Genomic DNA, 20,098 nt, shown 5'->3' on the forward strand with positions numbered 1-20,098 from the left:
TTCTTCTCATTTGAGCAGCTGGGGATTCAAACCACGGTCCTTCCGCATGCTAGGCGAATGCTCTCCAAAAGGAGCTATTACTTTAGCTCCTTTTTTTATTTTTTTATTTTTTTATTTTTTATTTTTTGGGTTCTGAGGATCGAACCCAGGGCCTTGTGCTTACAAGGCAAGCACTCTACCAACTGAGCTATTGCCCCAGCCCCTGGAGTGAATAATTAAATTGTATATGTTATCTGTCCTTTGTCATATGAATTTTATCAAATTCCTGGGTGATTGTTTACTTTTAAAGCCAAAGAAACTTACCTTCAGCAATTTTGGGAATCTGAGAAAGAAGAAACAAGAAGATGGAGAAGAATATGTTTGTCCAATGGAATTGGGACAGGTATCAGGAAGTGCCACTAAGAAGGGGTTTAAACCTGGTTTGGATATGCGCCTGTATGATGAAGACGATTTAGATCGGTTAGAGCAGGTAGGTGCATCCAGCATTCAGATGCTAAATGAAAACTACCCTCTATCTATTAATCAAGGATGTTTTCTTTAAATGCCAAAAAAATATAATAAAGTAACAATGAGCACTATAAGATTACTTACTACTTTCCTGGTTCTATCTGAAACACTAAACATATTAATGTTCTTGGTAATCTTAAGATATAGAATATTATAATCCACATTTTAGACATAAGGAAGGTAAGCACAGAAAGCTAAGTAACCAGCCCAGTGTCTCTAGTCTGCCAGGTTAGCTCCAAAGCCTGTGCATTTTACCTCTGTTGTACATTTCTGTGTGAAAGAAATCTGTTCACTAAAACAAGTCAGGATTGGGCAGGTCCCATGACCTGGACTTTTCAGATTCAAGCTATGTGACTGCATGTTTGCCCTCTAATCAATAGAAACAACATGTATCCTATTTGTTTACAATAAAAAAAAAAAACATTATAAAAAAAAAGAATAAAGATATTATAAAGCTAAAATAATAATCCTTTGGTGCCATTGTCAGTTATCCGACTAAATGTCTTGGTCCAGTGTTCCTTCTAATTTTTCACTTCTAATTGTAATAATAAGAGGAGATTATCATCAAAAATATATATTGCTTATACCCATTCCATACTATTTGTATTATTTCTGCATTTTTTCTTTTTTCTTCTACTTTTATTCATTTTGCTGCCGTTTCCTTGAAATTATGAAAACGAGTATGTCATGTCATGGTTTGTCCACAGATGGAAGATTCAGAAGGGACAGTGAGACAAATAGGGGCATTCTCTGAAGGCATCAACAATCTCACAGTAAGTTTGTAAAATGAATTGGAACTTAAAATAACATAGGACAGCATGTATATTGGAGAATGTGTAGTTCTGAACTGAATCCTTGTCTTCTTATTTTCCAGCACATGTTGAAGGAAGATGACATGTTTAAAGATTTTGCTGCTCGCTCTCCCAGTGCCAGCATTACAGATGAAGACTCAAACGTTTGACCTGGATGAGCAGTAGGAGCCCTTTGTCTTTTTCCCACTTTATTTTTCAAATACAGTGCATACTATAAGCCACAGATTATATATTGTTTATCATTCCAACTTCTGCTCGTTTAAAAGGGGAAATGGACAACAGGGGACATGTGCCTGTTCAGAATCTGCCACAAAAAATGAAGACACTGGTGAATGAGAGTAATTGTTCCTCGTTTAATGTAAAAATCTTTGATGTATTATATTTAAAGTGTTGCACTTAAGATGAGTATTTTATGTTTTCATTCACATCCCAGCATGGAGGATTTGGGGAGCAGTGACCAGGGTGTGAATGACTTTGTCACATCATTGTCCTCTGCAGCCATCTAAGCAGGACACTCTGTGTTCAGAGGCAGTGTGTGGAATTTCGTGTTCCCACTGAATGCCAGCCACACCTCCACTTGCCTCTTACCTTATTTTTATATATTTTTCTAAATATATGTATATATATAGTACATAGAAAATAGAATTTTTATTTTGTGACATAAGGAAGATGATGGAAAGATCACATTAAAAAGAAAAACAGAAAATCAGATAAAAACAAAATACAATGATCTAAATTTTCATGTCCCACCTGGTCCTTAAGAGATTTTTCTTTATCTACAGCTGAACTTTTAACAAAGTCGGTTATTCAGGCTTAATTAATATACACGAAATAGCCTTCTTTAATAACAGTACAGAATTGTAGAGCAATCTATTTTGACCTTAATCTTGGATCCATTTACATAACAAGGAAGAACTCAAGGGACATTAATACACCATTAACTTGAATATATTCATAAACATTTACACATACCCCTCTCAAATTTATAGAAATAATTTCTAAAGAAACCAGAAATGAAAACCTTTACAGTGTTTTTTATTTTCTTCTTTGTTAAATACATCATTACATCAGAGTACTAACAATCTGCCTAGAAAATGGTACATTTCTCAGGCTATCAGTAAATGGAGATTTATTTCATTTTGATCAGATTCAAAAATTCTGAGGCTGCAAAACTAATTTTGTAATGGCTATTTCATTACATAAAATGTAGTTTGTGTTTTTCTGTAACACAAAACCCAAATTTTCTTTATTTAAAAAATATAGCTGCGGCAAAAACTGCACTGTGTGTGTTTTTTATGGGGTATTAGGGAAAAAAAAAACTATTTTTCATTCAGTGCTACCTATGCTTATGATAGTTAACTGTGGAAAAGATGGGTGTTCACAAATTGGGGTTGAGGTGGGCAGTTCGGTTAATGCCAGTGAACTTGGTTATAAGCAAGTTTGAATATCAATGGTATTATCTTTTATGTTGACAGCAAGTTACCAAGCTATTCATCAAGGAACTTATATCATTAGATTACTATTTAATTCATAACTGAAAGAATTTGATGCTACAGCGATTTCCTTTAAACTCTTTCATTAATTGGTAACTATATTGGACTCTTCCTGTATTTGAATTTTATTTTAATGTGAATATATGTCACCATTTGAAAAACTCAATTTGTTATTAGAACCTGGTTGAAAATACCAGGTTAAAAATGCTAAATTCTCTTTATTCAGGACAATATAACACAATATTTGAAAAGATTTTTTTTCAATGATATATTTACAAAATATTATACACTGCTGGTATTACCATATGAGAGGAAATAAAGTCAATACTTATTGCCTAATGTTTTTATTGTCATTGTTTAATTTTATCTCGTTCAAAATAACAAATAGGCTTAGTTTCTGGTATAGAAAACAGTAACAAATTCTTTCTCATTGGTAAACGTCCACAAATTTGTTTAAGGTGGAGTTCCTAACGTGTCAGCAGAGAGAAATTTGAGGTCTTTGTTTGAGGAACTTTTGTATGGAAGGAATACAAGCAACTGAGTTGGGGGATGAGGCATCATGACAGAAGGGATATAGGAAAAGTAAACAGAAATGACTCACCTACAGATTTGAAGCCAGTTGTAGAAAGAGGTGTGTGCATCTGACCCATACACCTTTGAAGAACTAACATACTATCTTTTTAAAATTTTGTAAGAGGGAACATCTAGGAAGAAATTACCAAAGATTAAAAGTAGAGTGAATATAACACAGAGAAGAACAGATATTTTGTGTGAAATTGAATACCTGTAACTTAATAAACTAGCTGGAATCTGTATGAATACAACACACCCAGATGACAAACAAATTGCCCTCACATGTTTGCTTAGCTGTGTGTCTATATGCTTAGCTATACCAAGGAAGTGTAGGGTTAGGAAATCGTGACTATATTAACAAATGTAACTTCATTGCAGAGCTTTTCCTCTGAAAAAGAAGCAATTCTGAATGACATTCAAATGCTTGATATTTGGGAGCAGTATTGATTGGGTGCAGAGAAAATGGGGCAAAAAGCATCACAGCAGTTGACTTCGAAGGACAGCACAGAGGTTCTCAGCATCTGTGAGGTGGTCAGTGAAGCTATAGTTCATGCAGCTGAGAAGCTCAAGGAGTATCTTGGATTTGAGTATCCCCTGAGTAAACTCTGCCCAGCTGCAAATACTCTGAATGAGATCTTCTTAATCCACTTCATCACTTTCTGCCAAGAAAAGGGTGTTGATGAGTGGCTCACCACCACCAAGATGACCAAGCACCAAGCCTTACTATTTGGGGCAGACTGGGTTTGGACCTTTTGGGGATCTGATAAGCAAATAAGGCTTCAGCTGGCAGTTCAGACTCTACGGATGGCTTCTCTTCCTCCTGTGCAGTTGAAACCTTGTGACTTCTCCAGTCCAGAGTCAAGGGTAGAGGAGTCTTCCTGGAAGAGAAGTAGATTTGATAAGCTGGAAGAATTCTGTAACTTGGTAGGAGAGGATTGTCTGGGTCTGTTCATCATCTTTGGTGTGCCGGGAAAACCTAAAGACATCAGGGGAGTCGTCTTGGACAGTATCAAAAGTAAGACTGTGAGGAGCCATCTGCCAGGACGCAAAGCTGTGGAACAGTTTGTTCTGGAAACTGAAGATTGTGTCTCCATCAAAGAGCTGCTTGGAAACTGCCTGAGTAAGAAAGATGGGCTGAGAGAGGTGGGCAAAGTTTTTATTAGCATCCTCTGAACTGGATATGTGTACTGTGACTGGCCTGTAGCATAAAAAGAGAAAAGATATTCTCATAAGTAAGCTCATTTATGTACATCATTCCTACTTTGGTTTGTTTTTTGGGTTTTTTTTCCCCCTTCATCCCATTGATTGAAAATGATTACCTGGGTCTAAGTTAGTTTGACAATTATTAGTTTCATAATTATGGAACAGCAACAAGAACAACAACAAAAAAAACCTTGACTTTATTTCAGGAAAATGTATAATTAAGTTGGATCTTTATCCATTTATACAGTAATAATTGGAAAGTATAATAAAATCATGCATAAAGCTCGATTTGTAAAATAAAGTGTCTATGAAATAATAAGTCTAACACTCAAAAGTATAAAAGTATATTTTTATTGCTGTTGGTGGCCAGTGGGTAGGGTGGAGTGCTGGGGAAGACCACAGAGCAGGTTTCATTACCCTTGTAACACTAGTTTCAATTCAGGACACCCAAGTAGAACTTTACACTGCTCTTTTCCTCTTATCCTTGTCCTAACTAGCAGCTTTCTCTGCATAAAAGAATTTTAGTGGGATTTACTTTGGGATTCAATTGAGAGTGTTAGCTTTACCCATGATTTACAAAATCACCCATAAAGTAATTCCTTGTTATAATAATATTAGAATTGTCAATAAGGAATGTGCATACACATAAAATGGCCACTTTTGCTTAAAAGCTTGTGTGGGATTCAGCAGTACAAAGAGGAACCACCATTACTCATAGAACTTATATGGCAAGCCAGATGCTCTACATATATTATCTCTAGTTACATATAGTGTCCATGACTCTAAAAGGCATTTATTTCTGTTTCACAAAGAGATTTTGCAAAAAAGCTCCCAAGGTCATAAAGCTATTAAATGGTTCATAACAAAAAAAGTAAGGTCTGTCCAGTTACAAAGACACAGCTCTTTTCTAGAGTTATGTAAAGACAATTCTTTGATTCTAAGCTATTGGAATTGCTGAGACCACAAAGATGTACCTGCCACTTCCTGGCCTTAGTCTGCTGCTACTGCTTCTCCTGCTGGTGAAAGACTTGTTCACAACATGCAGTTCTTGGCAAAATGTGGGCTAACTTGCAGCTACACAAATTCTGAAATGTTTGCTGTTTCGGAGTCTTCCCATGAGTTTGGCCCTTTCTATTTTTTGGAATTGAAGCCACTTCTTGGGAGATTGCATGAAGTCATAATGAAGGTAATGTATCCAGCAGTGTATTTTGATTTTATTGGACTCCAAAGTAAGGAGTAACATTTGTTGTGATTTATATGACTGAAACTTGTCACAGGGCACTCAAAATTTTCTGTTCTACATTTTTTTATGCTCATTTAAGCTTCTAAACTGATATTAGTACCACTGGATAGGCTCTGACTATGTCCCAGAATCTTCCCTTCCCTCATGCTTCCTGTCAGAAGTATCCAGGGAAGAGTACAAGTGCAGAGAGAGGGGAGGTTGAGAATTTATTACCCCACTCTCCCTACCTTGATACTCTGGGATAAAGATAGCTCCTGTCCATCTGGCCCTCCTGCAGATTCTAGCTCCCTCCTGTTTTTCAAGCCAATGTCAGTTCCCCAGGTGCCTTGTTAGTCCCCTATGCCTTGTCCCTACTCTGAAGGTGTCTTTTCTGCAGTTAAACTTGGAAAGTGGCATTTGATTTCTTCTGCAACTATAATCTTTCCTGATTTTCCCATCCAGAAGCTAAAGATGATAATATCTATCTTGTAGGACTGCTGTTCATTATGTAAAATTAAGACTAACCAAAATTCTTAAAATATAGTAAATCATCCACACAGGATTCATAGAGAACATAGAGACCCATCATTAACTTCAGTCTAGATTGAGCATGAAGAGCCAACTCCTGTTTTCTGTTCACTGAACCTGATGTTAAATTCAAATAAGCCTGGCAACATTAGGCAATGTCAGCCCAAAATCCCTCCTCTTAAGCTTTGTCATTTCAGGAAGTCCTGGGGGAAAAGAAGAATGGGCACTTTCTAATCCCTGTGATGCCTTCTTGCTTCAGAAAAGGTATATGACCTCCACACCTTTGTTTTCCCTCCTCAAAATGTTGATTCACCACCATGGCCTCCTTCTTTGAGGAAGCCGAAAGACGAAGAACATAGAGGCAACCTTGTAGTGGTCTTACATTGGTAATTAGTGTGAAATAGTGTTTAATATCACAATAGAGCATTAATATATACAAGTATTACCTGTCAATTAAAATTTTTTTAAAAAGAAGTTGGAGCATTGGTAATTGATATCTTGTTTCTGTTGGCAAAGTCTCCAAAAACATAGCTCAGCTTCTGCAATTTGAGACTATATGTTGTCCCCTTCCCCAAAAATTGCTTCAAAATGTAAACAGAAGTTAGGTTTTATTGACATGTAATTGCTAAATACCAATTACACATAGACCCTGTTCTTTGCCCTGCATAGAAGATACAGCCAGCATACAGTGTTTGCTGCTGATGGGATGGAGGGGTATGACACATGCTGCAGTCAGGATATTGCACTTCCAAACTTCAAATAATAAGACTACACAGCCAAGACATGGCATCAACTAAGTGTCCATTGACAGATGAATAAAGAAAATGTAGTATATACACACAATCTAATATTACTTAGCCATGAAAGAGGGATGAAATCCTGCCAGTTGTGGTAAGGTAACATGAATGAACTTGGAGGACAATAAGTGAAATAAGCCAGGCACAAAAAGACAAACTGAGTGATCTCACCCATAGGTAGAATTTAAAACAGCCAATCTCATAGAAGTACAGAGTAGAATAGTGGTTGCTAAAGTCTGGGAAGGGTTGGAGAAGACAAGGCAAATGGGGAGAGAAAGATTGATCAGTGGGTACAAAATTACAGTTCAATAGGAGGAATAAGTTCTGATGTTTTATCGCATAGTATGCTATAAAGATATAGCATACAGCATACTTCAAAAATAGTAGAGAGCATTTTTAATGTTCTCACCACAAAGAAATGATAAATGTTTGAAGTGATAGATAAGCTAATTACCCAGATTTGTTCATTATGCAGTGTATACATGTATCAAAATATCACACTATACCACATAAATATGTGTAATTATTATGTGTCATTAAAAACAAAACTAATCTCCTTTCAGATTTAAAAAAGAAAAGAAATGCAAGTGCAGAAATAAATGCCTTGGACATTTCTTCTCAAGAAACCAAGTGAAACTGGGCATGGTGGTGCAGGCCTGTAATCCCAGCAGCTTGGAGGCTGAATCAGGAGGATTGTGAGTTCAAAAACAGCTCAGCAATTTAATGAGACCCTGTTTCTAAATAAAAATTATAAAAAGGGCTGGAGACATGGCTCAGTGGTAAGTGCCCATGGGTCCAATCCCTGTTACAAAAAAACCCAAGTGATCAGGAAAAGAATTTTAGCCCTTGCCCTTAGTAATCTGGGCATGAATAACCCAGGAGGCATCTCTTGAAGTTAAGCAATAATTATTCCTACTTTGTCTCTGGAAGACTACTCAGCCAGTTAATATCTCATTGGTGAATAATGACCCCTGTCTTCAGGAAGGCTATCAAGAATATAAAGAAAGTGGTATGACAGAGTAAAAAAAATTCAACTGGGAATCAGATGTGAGTTTGAGTCTCTATTTTCATAAGAGCTGAGTTAAGTGTCTTAACTCTTGGTCTGTTTTCTTACCTGTAAAATGGGGATGACTTCAACTACCAAAAAGAAGACAAGATTGTGAAATATGTTATATACTTAAATATAAGCTTACCAGAATTTCAGAGAACCTAGTGTGAATTGTAAACATCCATGTTATAAACAGCTGGAAGTTATAAATCAAAGACTTACTCTACTTTTTGTATGTGAAAATGGTATCACAAGACTGGTGTCCCAGTTACAATAAGATATACTCCATGTTTGCATAATATGTCAAAATATACTGTCTTGTATATCTAAAAAGAACAAAAAAAGTGTTGCTTTTATGGATTTTAAAAATACTGCATTATTTAATTTTTTAAATTTTTATTTGTTCTTTTTAGTTACATATGACAGTAGGATCCATTTTGATATGTTTATACAAGTTTGGAATATAGCTTATTCTAATTAGGATCCCAGTCATGTGGGTGTACATGATACTGAGATTCACTATGGTATATTCGTATATGTACTCATTTAATTTTTTAAAGTTATGTTCTTGGTGTAAAAATTCCTGTACAGAAAGTAAAGTCTTTAGCAGTCTCTCCACCACTCTGCCCACTACGTCAGGTTTGCTAATTATCCTTTCAGTGTTTCTATTGCATATTTAAAATATTTTACACAATAGAATCTTATTATCCATTAATGCTTTATAACCTGCATTTTTAAAAACCATATACTGTGTATAATTTTCTAGATTTATATCATTCTTATCATTCTTTAAGACTGACATCAGTGATTTTCTATTTCCTGCTTGAATATTAGGTTAATTTGGGAGTTTCAAAAAAGCAAACAAAACAACCAAAGTAAAAGCCAGTGCCCCAAACATACCTAGTCTGATTGATTAGTATAACAGAGAGAGAAGGCATAGAAAATGTTACTCTTTTTAATCTCCTGAGGGGATTCTGATGTTCAGCCTGGAGAAAGACCCATGTGTCTTAAGCTGTACTCTGTATTTTATGATCTATCTAATCAATGCCATTTTTGTGGATGTTTGGATTACAAGGTGTTTTTAGACAACATTCGTACTTAAAACTTGGTTTGGTCAGGCCTTAACATTTTGCCATATTTGATTCATTCTTTTATTTATTTATTTATTTATTTATTTTTGGCATTTAATTTCACCTATATTTTACAGCATTAAAAAGGTTATGCATTAGGTAGCTTTTCAAAATGCTACTCTCTGCACAGCAACTTTGAGCAGATAGAGCAGAGTCCATCATCCCACCCAGATCCACATGTTGACTATAGAGATTTATGCCACATATCTGGGACTTAAGAGAAAAAATGTCTTCCTGACCACCAGCACTATCTTCTTACTCTGAGAGCCCATCTTCTTGGCCACACTTTATAGAGCCAATGAAGACATGCAGGAACTGTCCCACATACAACTTGACATTAGAGCACTAGATCTGTTTGGTGGCAGCAAGCGCTATTATATCCAGGTAAATGAAGGCCCACTTTAAGAACTGCCAATTGGAGATAAAAATCAAGGGTATAACTCAGAACTCAGTTTTGAGTTTCTAGTATCCCAAATGACATGTATATTTTCAGAAACCAACAGCAAATTGTACCCATGTTTCCCAGCTATGGAGACATTAAGACATTGATTCAAATCCCTTTACTCAGTACACATTGCCCTGAGGTCATCCAGCAAAGTGTGTATCAAAAAATACGAAGTTAGGGTGACAAAGTTTGATGAAGATGTTATTATACAAGTCAAACTTGGAAGGTCATATTAAAAGTCTATCTATTCTGAGAGAAAAGTATCAAATCCTTTCTGTACACATTTAGTTTTTTTATAACAAAGCAACTTGTACACTTTTAACATTTAAAACTGAGCATCATTTTCCTTTCCAGTGAAAACAAAAAAGAAAATTTAAAAATAAGCAAACAAAATTACAATGAGAATGTAATTCCAAATAGTAGAGAATGTCAATTCCAAATAAGATCCTACAGGTCCTGCTGATTCTCCATCGAGTGGCAGGGCTCAAGTCATCATTAGGGGAGAATTTTATTTTAGAAGTGTCATCTTAAACTGCAAGGATGTCCATTAAACATCACAATTAAGCATGCCAAAGGAGAAGCCATGTTGTCAAAATGCCCACTTAACCCACCCAAACATCTCAAACCCACCCTTTGCTGACCTTTTATAACCACATTTTTAAATTTTTTTTTCTTTTTTTAAACAAAAAGTAGACTGATACATGTTGGTAAATGCTAACTGTACATATTCACATAGAAACAGTATGATCTCTAAGCCCAATATACAGAAAAAGAAGGAAAAAAGCTAGAGTTCAATGCATTAATACACAGGGGCCTACCACCCTCCAGCTCCCAGCAGAGTGAAGGGAGCAGAAGGTTTTTCTTTCTTCCCACAGAGCACGGTGGTGTTGGTTTCAGTTTTTTGTTTTGAGACAGAAAAGGATAAAAATGAATTCAGAACAGACAGAACAGAAGGATATAGATTCTTCTCCCATTATACTCTGCTCAAGGTATTTCCCCCCAAAATAAGTTGAGAACCATGGTTTGAGAAAAGAGACCTTAAGAACAGGGCGACTGAGCACAAAGGACAAAGGGGTGGGGGGAATAAAGGGGGAAAAAAAAAAAAAAAGACTGCAACTTGCTCCAAGGGACTGAATTAAAAAAAAAAAAAAAAAAAAGATTGGAATCCATCAGTGTTCAATTAGTCATCTTCTCCTTCATCCTCTCCTTCCTCCCCTTCATCATCATCTTCATCTTCTTCACCTTCATCCTCATCCCATTCTTCATCAATATCTTCCAAACCTTCTTCTTGATCATTATCATCTTCTTCTCCTTCCCCTTCTTCATCACCCATATCAGGAACTAAGTAGTACTGCAATGGATCTGGCCAAATATCATCTTTGATGACCTTTCCTAACATCACCTGCATCAGAATAGTCAGGAAACCAGGTAAAGTAGCTTTCTGGTTCTCCATGCTGCCTCTTCCTGCTATCTTTATCTTGTGTTTGACTTGAACGTTTCATCAAACCCTTTCCAGATTTCCATTTGATTTCAGTGGACTTTGAAGATAAAGCACCACTCTCATTCAGCTAAAATTATTTGGAGAGTACTTTATTTTTGAAGTAAGGATTTTCATCAAAATAAAAATGTATTCTGTAACCTGATTTGATATCTTCAAATTGTCACTTCAACTCAAATAATGCAGCACTTCTTCATCTTCCTCCCCAAGCAGTGCAGAGACTTATGGATGGTTGACCAAAGTTGTTACCCAAAAATTTGGAATTTTGGCAATCAATTCTGACCTCTTATGAAAAAATGGTTGGCAGAGTTTGTTATATTTCTGTTCTAATTTTAATATCTCCTCACTGACTTGTTCATTAAGTCTGTCTGTTTCATTTTGTACCTCATCAATATGTTCAATTGCTGCTTCTTGTCCTTTTTCACCCTTTGGCAAGCCCAGAGAGGCTTATGAATCCACCTGCCTTGGGACAGGAGGCAGTTGGGTTTCTTCATTTGAGACTGGAGCTAAGATCGGCGTTTGGGAGCCATCCTGTGAGGGAAGTCAAGAAGAAGACCCTTGGTCTCACAGCTCAGAGAAGTGCAGAGAACCGGTGGCCCCAGCTGCAAGGGCTTTAAACCAGTCCTGCAGCCACCCTGTCTGGAGGGGATATTTACATGACAGTCTTGATTCATTCTTTTTTAAAAAAATGTTACAAACTTAGGTCCTCACTTTCCCCTGCTTTGCTGTTCCCTTCATTTCCCACTTCCCCATAAGCAGTAGTCTCAATTTGATGTTTCATTTATATAGACTTTAAGGCTATTTCATATTAACATATTGTATTACCTTCGGGTACATAACATATAAGTAATGAATTGCCCTAATAAGCCTGAATTATGCACTTAAAAATGGATAGGGTGGTCAATTTTTTTTTTATGGGGTTACCAGGGATTGAACCCAGGAGCACTTAACCCCAGCTACATCCCCAGTCCTTTTTATATTTTGAGACGGGGTCTGGGTCTCACAAAGTTGATTAGGGCCTCACTAAGTTGCTGAGGCTGACTTTGAACTCATAATCCTCCTGCCTCAGCTCCCAAGCCACTGGGATTACAGGTGTGCCCCACTGCTCCAGCAAAGTGGTCAATTTTATATGTTTTATCCAATAAAAACATTCTACAGGCGGGGAGAAAAACCAATGTAAATGGACTAACAGTGATTTTTTTTTTTTTTTTTTAAAGGGAAGTCACCTTATTCCCATTACTTGTTTCGTTTTATAAAGATTATTGTGACAAGAATCTCCTTCCAAACCAAATTCTTGGTGGCAATATTCGTAGTATTTTTTGGGGGGTTGGGGGTGGGTGTGGGGAATGTAGGGTGAGGTTTCCCATGCCCTGTTTGTATGTTCGTTCCCAAATAGACGGAGCTTATTAGAGCATGAGTGGTTAATTGAGGGGAGGGAGGATGAAATAAAGCATTTGGTGTAGGTACAGTTGAATGTTACCAAGCCTGTACTAAAAGCCACACACAGTCCCCACATGCTTTCCTGTGTTTGATCATTTAATTTCATGACAACTCTGAGTTGTGTATTTTCTTTCTAATATTAAGTTGTACGACTGGGAGAACCCAGATGTGCCTCTAGAACCCAGAAGCTCTCTGGAGTTGTCTGCTGCTGCTCCAAGAGAGCTGGCCTCAGCTGGCCTGTTTTTGCATCCTGGGTCCATAGGGTTTAGTCAGCAGAGCCAGGAGATGAGAACTCTAGGTCTCTCCTCCCACAGCCTCATCACCTAGCTGAAAGCAAGGCCCAGACCAAATTCTGCCACATGTACAGGCATTGAATAGCAAGCAGGCACAAATACACTGTAAGGCCTTGCTCCAAACCTGCAGAACTGTGCTGTGCACCATGGTCAGCTACCAGCCACATGTGGCTAATAAAGTTTAAACAGTTAAACGAAAGACCTGGGTTTGATTTTCTTTTGTTTTGTTTTGTTTTATTGTTGGTTTTATTTCAGGAGTCACATCTCCACTTTGCAAATAGCCAGCAAGCACGGCACTAGTGGCTGCCTTATTAGGGCAGATGAAAGTTTCCATCATCTTAGAAGGTCCTGTTAATCAGAACTGTTCTAAAAAGTGCCACACTGTCCCTGGGGTGCATTTACATAGCACTCTGAAAGAAAGGAAGTGTCCTTAGAAGCAGAGGCAAAGATAATTCAGGATTTGACCAACTTTCAGGATTTGATCAACAATTCCAGGATCAGATGACAAAATTTCTTCCAAAGCAGCTAGAAACAGGACTGGTGGGAAATAGCCAAGGGCACCAATCCCCTCTCAAATTTAATTGAGGTATAATTGACAGATAGAAATTGTACACTTAAGGCATTTGATGTGATGATTTATATATGTATACCCTGAAGTATTCAACAATGCCTCCATCACCTTATATAGTTGCTTTTTATATATGGTGAGAACACCTAAGTTCTACTCTCAGCAAGATTACAGTATAGGATATTATAAATGTGGTCACCACTCTGTATGTCACCCATGTGGAACTTAGGGTATAAGGGAACAATTCTGTAAACTTTCGATGGCCGAGCAGGATAGATTCTCATTTTCAGTTTATATTGCAGTGGGACAGTCCTTACAGGAATCACGGATCTTTGTGACCATCACTTTATCAATGAAAAATCATTTGTTGCAGATATTACGGTAAATGACAACCCTCTGGTGTTAATGCTGTGGTTGATTTGATTACTTGTTTATATGAAATTTTGATTAGTCATTCAAGTACTAACTCCCCCAGAGTATAGGTTAAAAATAATCATCACTCTTGTATCACAGCTAACTATATGAAAGTCTTTTTAAAAATTGCTCACGTACAGATTATGTCTTTCAGTCATTCAATCTTTAAAGCCACCCTTTCTTCTAGGCATTGCAGGTATGGGCCTCATTATAGCCTTGGTTGAATTCCTCACAGTCTGTGACCAGGCTGTTGCATGATGGAGCCAGTTGCTTCTTTATTACTTAGAAAATTAAATGCCAGTCATTTAAATAACTGGTAACATTCAAAGCATATAGCCTTTCTTCTTTTGTTTCCTACTTTCAGGCTCAACATATATCTGACCAAGTGTGACAATGCCCCATACAATACCACATCTAGTAAACCTTTTGAACTCTTCTGGTATCCTTTTAGAATATTTTCTGTATTTCTCAAAAAAAAATTTTTTTTTAAATCCCACAACTGTGTGTCTACTAGGTGAGTGCCTATCAAGTTCCAGGCCCTAAATCCTGCCCCTTCAAGCAGCAGCAAATCCATTTTTAACCTGCTGTTGCTTCATCTATGAAATAGAGATAATGATGTCCTCCTTACAGAGTTTTTGGTAGGATTGGAGGTTATATATGTAGGATGCTTCATCCATAATTGACAGACTTTTCAAATTAGGTCTTATATTCCTCTGTTCTCAATAGACTTTTCAATCAGCAGGTCACCCTATCACCTGACTCCTGATGGCCATTTTCTCTTTTTTGTCTCCCTTCCCTCCAATGACCCATAACCCTGGGGATCAATCAATTGATGTAAAGAATAGCAATGCATTAAGTTGCTATATTTCACTTCAAAAAGTGGTATTGAAAAAATTTGAGAGAAGTCAGAGACAGATAACTATGGACTAGACACTATGTTTGGATTTAGCAATATGAATGACTCAAGACCTGTTATTTGCCTTCAAGAGCTCACAGTCTCTAGGTAAGAAGATTTATAGGGGAGATGGAAAGTGTAGGTCATGGTATAAGGTAACAGGGTGGAGACCAGGGACCGGTATAGCTGAAGGAAGAGCACAGTCAACATTACCCAGTGTGATTAGTGCTGTCCTCATAGTAACCCTAGATCAGGGTCTTAAAGCATGAGTTGTCCAGGCAGTCTGGGAATGCAGAAGGTAATCTCAGCAGTTTTGTGTGCTCTGTTGATAAGCAAGAGTGTCCTCTGGGGGAATTGGGTGAGTAGAAATTAAAAGCTGAGGTGGGAGAATGGCAGGGTTGTGCATGTTACTAGAGGTGGGGGATGTGCCATACACTGAGAAGGAGGCACATAAGAGGACCAACATTAGGGACAGGTATGGTGGTGGGACTCCAGGTGTCAGTGAAGTGAAAGCAGGCAGAGGTGGAGGAGGGTGTTGGAGTGAGCTAGTGAAATGGGATGGAGTTCTCAGAGAGGTGGAAAAGAGACCAGTCTGGCTGTAAAGACACTCATGTATGACCTTGAGCATGCACTGTATTGGTTAGGGGGCCCTGTTCTTGGATCTCTTCCTTCCCCTCTCTGCTGTCTTTCCTGAACAGTATCGTGCACATGTCTCTCACATGCATGTTGAGCCCGCCACATTCTCACCTCCAGTCCCATGTATCTGGCAGCTTAAAGTTCTCCACCTCAAACTACCATATTTTAACCTCAGGGACAACTCACATGCATGAAATCTTTGAAAATCAGCTTTCCTGTTCTGACTTATTCTTTCTTTAGTACCCTTCGTATACCTCCTATAGACTACCCTCACCCACAACCCTTTATGGTCATATGTTGATGTGACCTTACCTCTTAAATAAGAAACCTCTTGAGCCCAAAGATCCAGACATCTTTTTTAGTGTGTTAAGGTAGCAAGGTTTGGGCATTTCTATGTGCTCAATGTTTGTGGAAGGGAAGAAGGAAGGGGATAAGGAAGTTGGATTTGAGGAATGGAAAGTCTTTGAGGCTAAACACTCATATGCTTTCACCTGAACAATGAAGGTCACACAGAATGGAAGTAAAAGCTGAAGAAGGAGGACCTTCTTGGGAGAACCTGTGGGCGAGTGAGAAAGACGATGGTGGCCATGGGAGGTGAATTGGCAGCACAGGAACAATCAGGTGATAAGTTCAGTCTTCATCAAAGAAGTTGACCTGTAAGGACAATTTCGGTAATACGAAGGAATTGGAGAGAGCACATTGGGTTGAGGGAGGACTTAATTAAATCAAGATATTCCGAAAACCTTAAGTTTTGATAAAATGACTGCAGTGTGAGAAATGAGAGTTGATTCCAACTCTCTGTGTTGGGTATCCCTTGAATCAGATCTTCCAGGGAGATCCTCAGGAACATGACCACAACCAACAACACCAACAGTACTTATTCAGTGTTTGCTTTATCTTGTTCATTCTCCCAGCAACGCTGTGAAGTCTGTAGTACCATCTCCCTCATCTTATGGATGAGGAAAGCTAGTTTAGGGTAGTTAAGTAGCATTCTCAGCCCTCCTCTTCCTCCTAAGTGTCTCATTTATGCCAGCCAACTTGCTAGAACCAACCAACATGCCAGAAACTGTTAAAACAATATAATATAACAAGTCTGGTTCCCCAGGATCATCAGGACTGCTTTCTAAGTGTCCAAAAGACTATCAGTTGGAATGAACTTACCCTTACCTCCCTGCCTGCTGCCACTTGCTCAAAACCCAGAAATTCCACAAAACCATCCAGCCATGTGGGAGTCCGACAAGTGTCCTGTTGCCTTCTGGTAGTGGGGAAATGAGTTAATGATAAAGGATGTTAAAATACATGAAATAACAAAAGAAAATGGGAGGAGGAATATAGTAAGAAGGGGTGGAGTGGGACAGAGAAAAAGAATACCTTCTGTTTAGGAAGCATAATACTATCTAAACATTCTGAGAATGAATTTAAGTCTTCTAGACAACATATATAATTTCAACCTGGGCGCAGATGCTATGATAGAAGAGAAGGATGTGCATAACAAGAATATTTGTTTTGTTTATTGAGAAAGCATAAAGCCAAGGGAATTGTGCAATAGGTACTATCAAAAAGTTTAGGAATCTGGGTATTCAGGTTATTCTATACAAGGAATCCTTGAAGTTTAATCTCCGTCAGCTAGTGGGTCTTCAAGATCAGAGCCTATATCAGTATCCATGACCAATGTTATGGTTAATTTGCAAAACTTCTCCTGGTTGTCCAGAATGTGATCTTATCCTCAGACAGGCTTTTCCATCCTCATGTGTTTTCCATTTAGGTCCTAATTAGCTAGTGAGTCTTCATGGTCAGAGCACATGTTGGCATCCAAGACCAGGGTGACGGTAAGTTTGTAAAGCTTTTCTGGATTGTCCTGAATTGGCTCTTGTCTCCCCATGGAATTCCTTACATTTTCAATCCCCCCATGTTCCTTGAACAGGAGGGAGGAAGTGGCAGGAAGAACCCTTGGAAGTTGAGTCTTCACAGGAGGTAGTATCTTCCACAGTTAGGTGTCTTCATAGTGGAAATAGCCTACAGAGAGGCTTAGGTTGAATTTGGATTCAGAAATGCAGTCCTCCATGTCAGAGCAGTTACTGGGAGGATGTGTTTGCTAAAGAGTCCAAGAGCTCAAATGTAGGTCTCCCTCAACTCAGGAAAAAGAAAGTCATTAATAGATGATATTGGGAAGAATCATGTACTGTAGCAAAGGTATCTATTCATTTTTCTGTTCATAACTATCCTACTCAGAAACACATACAATGTTTGTACTTTTAGTCACAGACACAAGAGGCAGTTCTTCTCTTTAAAAACTTATTTTACAGGCCTTGAAGATAGAATATGTAATCTTGTGTACACAGAATATAATAAAGGGGAAAGTTATACTCCACTATGTATAATGTGTCAAAATGCATTCTACTGTCATGTATAACTAGAACAAATAAAAGAATATAATAAAGGGGGAGAATTATGGAACATGGTCAGAAAAACCATGGGACAACATTAAACCTTACACTCATTGGGATAGAAACAAACAGATGCAAGATAAAGGTATAAAGAACATTTTAAATGAGACAGTTATAGAATACTTTTTCCATGTCAGATATAAGATAGAAATCCACATACAGGAGGCTACAGGACCCAAAATAGAACTATTCAAATGTGATGCTCTCCAAGACATCATAACTAAAATGCCTAACACAAAATAAGGAAAGAATTTTAAAAGCTGCAAGAGAAAAACATGAGGTCACATTTAGAGGCAAACCAATAATGCTCATTTCTGATTTCTCAATTCAGACCCTAAAATCCAACTAAAAAGCTTCTGTACAGCAAAAGAAAACATTAAGAGCATGAAGAGAGAGCCAATGGGAGAAAATCTTGGCCAGCTATTCCTCTGATAGGGAATTAATATCTGGAATATGTAAATAACTCAAAAACTTTAAAACCAATAATAATAATAATAACAACCCAATCAACAAATGGGCAAAAACTGAAGAGAAGCTTCTCAAAAGAAGAAACACAATTGACCAACAAATACATAAAAAAAGTCCCAAATCTCTAGCAATGGAGGAAATGCAAATCCAAGCTGTACTAAGATTGCATCTCACTCCAGTTAGAATGGCAATGAACAAGAATATGAACAATAATAAATGCTGGTGTCATTGTGGGGGGAAAGTTACATTTGTACTTTATAAGTGGTGCTGGTAGATTAGTACAACTACTCTGGAAAGCAGTATGGAGATTCCTCAAAAAACTAGGGATGGAACCACCATATGACCCACTCCTTGATATTTTCCTGAAAGATAAAATATAAGTATACTATAGTGATACAGCCACCTCAATGTTTATAGCAGCACAATTCACAATAGCTAAATTGTGGGATCAACCCAGGTTCCAGTCAATAGATTAATGAATTAAATTGTGGCATATATATACAATGGAGTTGTATATTCATATACATTAGGTTAGGTGATTAGCCATAAAAAAGAATGAAATTTATGGAATTTGCCTGTAAATGATTGGAAATGAAGAATATTATGCTAAGTGAAATTAGCCAAACTCACAAATTCAAAGGTTGAATGTTTTCTCTCATATGCAGAAGCTAGTAAAATAAAGGGAAGGAGGAGGGAAGGATAGGAAAACATAAAGGGGAGAACAGTAATGGAGAAGAAGAAGATCAAGAGGCAGAATAGAGGAATGAGTTAGGGGAGACAATGCAGAATGAATTCTTTGAAAAGTCATATTATGTGCATATATAAATATGCCACAGGGAATTTTACTTTTATGCATAAGTAAAAAGAACCCATTAAATATAAATAAATAGATGAGCAAAAGGAAATAGAGGAAGAACTTGGCATAAAAGGGGTAGGGAAAATGGGGACTCTGAACTGAAATTGAATTCCATGCATGTATGAGTTTTAGGAGAGATGAACCCAACTACTATGCATAACTATAAAGCTCTTTAAATAAAATAAAAATAAAAATTAAAAAAAAAGACTTGGGGATGTATCTCAGTGGTAGAACATCCCTGGGTGCAATCTTCAGTAAGTACAAGTACAACTCTAAATATTCTAAAAACCACTGAATTGTCCACTAGAGAATGGTGAACTTCATGTGTGTGAATTATGCCTCAATAAAGCTGCTTTTTAAAATAAATAAAAAATTTTAAAACACATTTTGTTATATAAGAACCCTCTGTACTGATCATTTCCACCTGATACCTCTCATGCTTTGTCTTATAATAGTTGAAAGAACCCTTATCATAAAAGATTGCTGAATATAATTTGAAAAATTCTCTAAAGTATGAAGATGAAAATTACTGCCCCTATGATCCCACACCATCCAGAGATAATAGTAACCATCATTTAAAGAGTTCAGTGGATTTTCTTATAATCTTTTCTTTTTATCCATATATACATACATGCATGATTGTATATTGTACACACATTCATGTATTTGTGGATGTCACATCAACAGAAAGGAACAAAATTAAAATTCTGTGGCACAGCCTGCTGGAAACACACATATGGCTAGTCTATAATTTTTATCTACTTTCTTATTAGTGTCACTTAGGTAATCACCTATTGGTAACCATTAGGTTAGGTGATCAATGCC

General features: G+C 37.3%; 2 protein-coding genes and 1 pseudogene across 11 annotated transcripts in view; 2 read left to right on the plus strand and 1 right to left on the minus strand.

Annotated features, from left to right (window-relative positions):
* PPFIBP1 (PPFIA binding protein 1) overlaps positions 1-3,155 on the plus strand; it is a 211,428-nt gene extending 208,273 nt beyond the window's left edge. For all 9 annotated transcript variants that reach the window (XM_079139307.1, XM_079139306.1, XM_079139305.1 and 6 more), the window contains 3 exons: positions 290-469; positions 1,215-1,280; positions 1,382-3,155. In XM_079139307.1, coding sequence (XP_078995433.1) covers positions 290-469; positions 1,215-1,280; positions 1,382-1,468 — 333 coding nt within the window. In that variant the 3' untranslated portion in view covers positions 1,469-3,155. The remainder of the gene's footprint in view (positions 1-289; positions 470-1,214; positions 1,281-1,381) is intronic.
* A 692-nt stretch (positions 3,156-3,847) lies between these two features.
* On the plus strand, positions 3,848-4,876 carry REP15 (RAB15 effector protein; the record flags this gene model as incomplete). The annotated part of the gene is made up of 1 exon (XM_079139460.1): positions 3,848-4,876. The coding sequence occupies one exon, from the start codon at positions 3,848-3,850 to the stop codon at positions 4,556-4,558; it is 711 nt and encodes a 236-aa protein (XP_078995586.1). The 3' UTR covers positions 4,559-4,876.
* Positions 4,652-12,548, minus strand: LOC306660832 (protein SET-like; annotated as a pseudogene). The gene is made up of 2 exons (XR_013766657.1): positions 12,125-12,548; positions 4,652-12,081 (listed from the first exon to the last, which is right to left on the minus strand). The product of XR_013766657.1 is annotated as a protein SET-like (transcript).
* Positions 12,549-20,098: the final 7,550 nt, after the last annotated feature.

This window comes from Sciurus vulgaris (genome assembly GCF_902686455.1).
Source record: "Sciurus vulgaris genome assembly, chromosome: 5".
Classification (NCBI taxonomy): domain Eukaryota; kingdom Metazoa; phylum Chordata; class Mammalia; order Rodentia; family Sciuridae; genus Sciurus; species Sciurus vulgaris.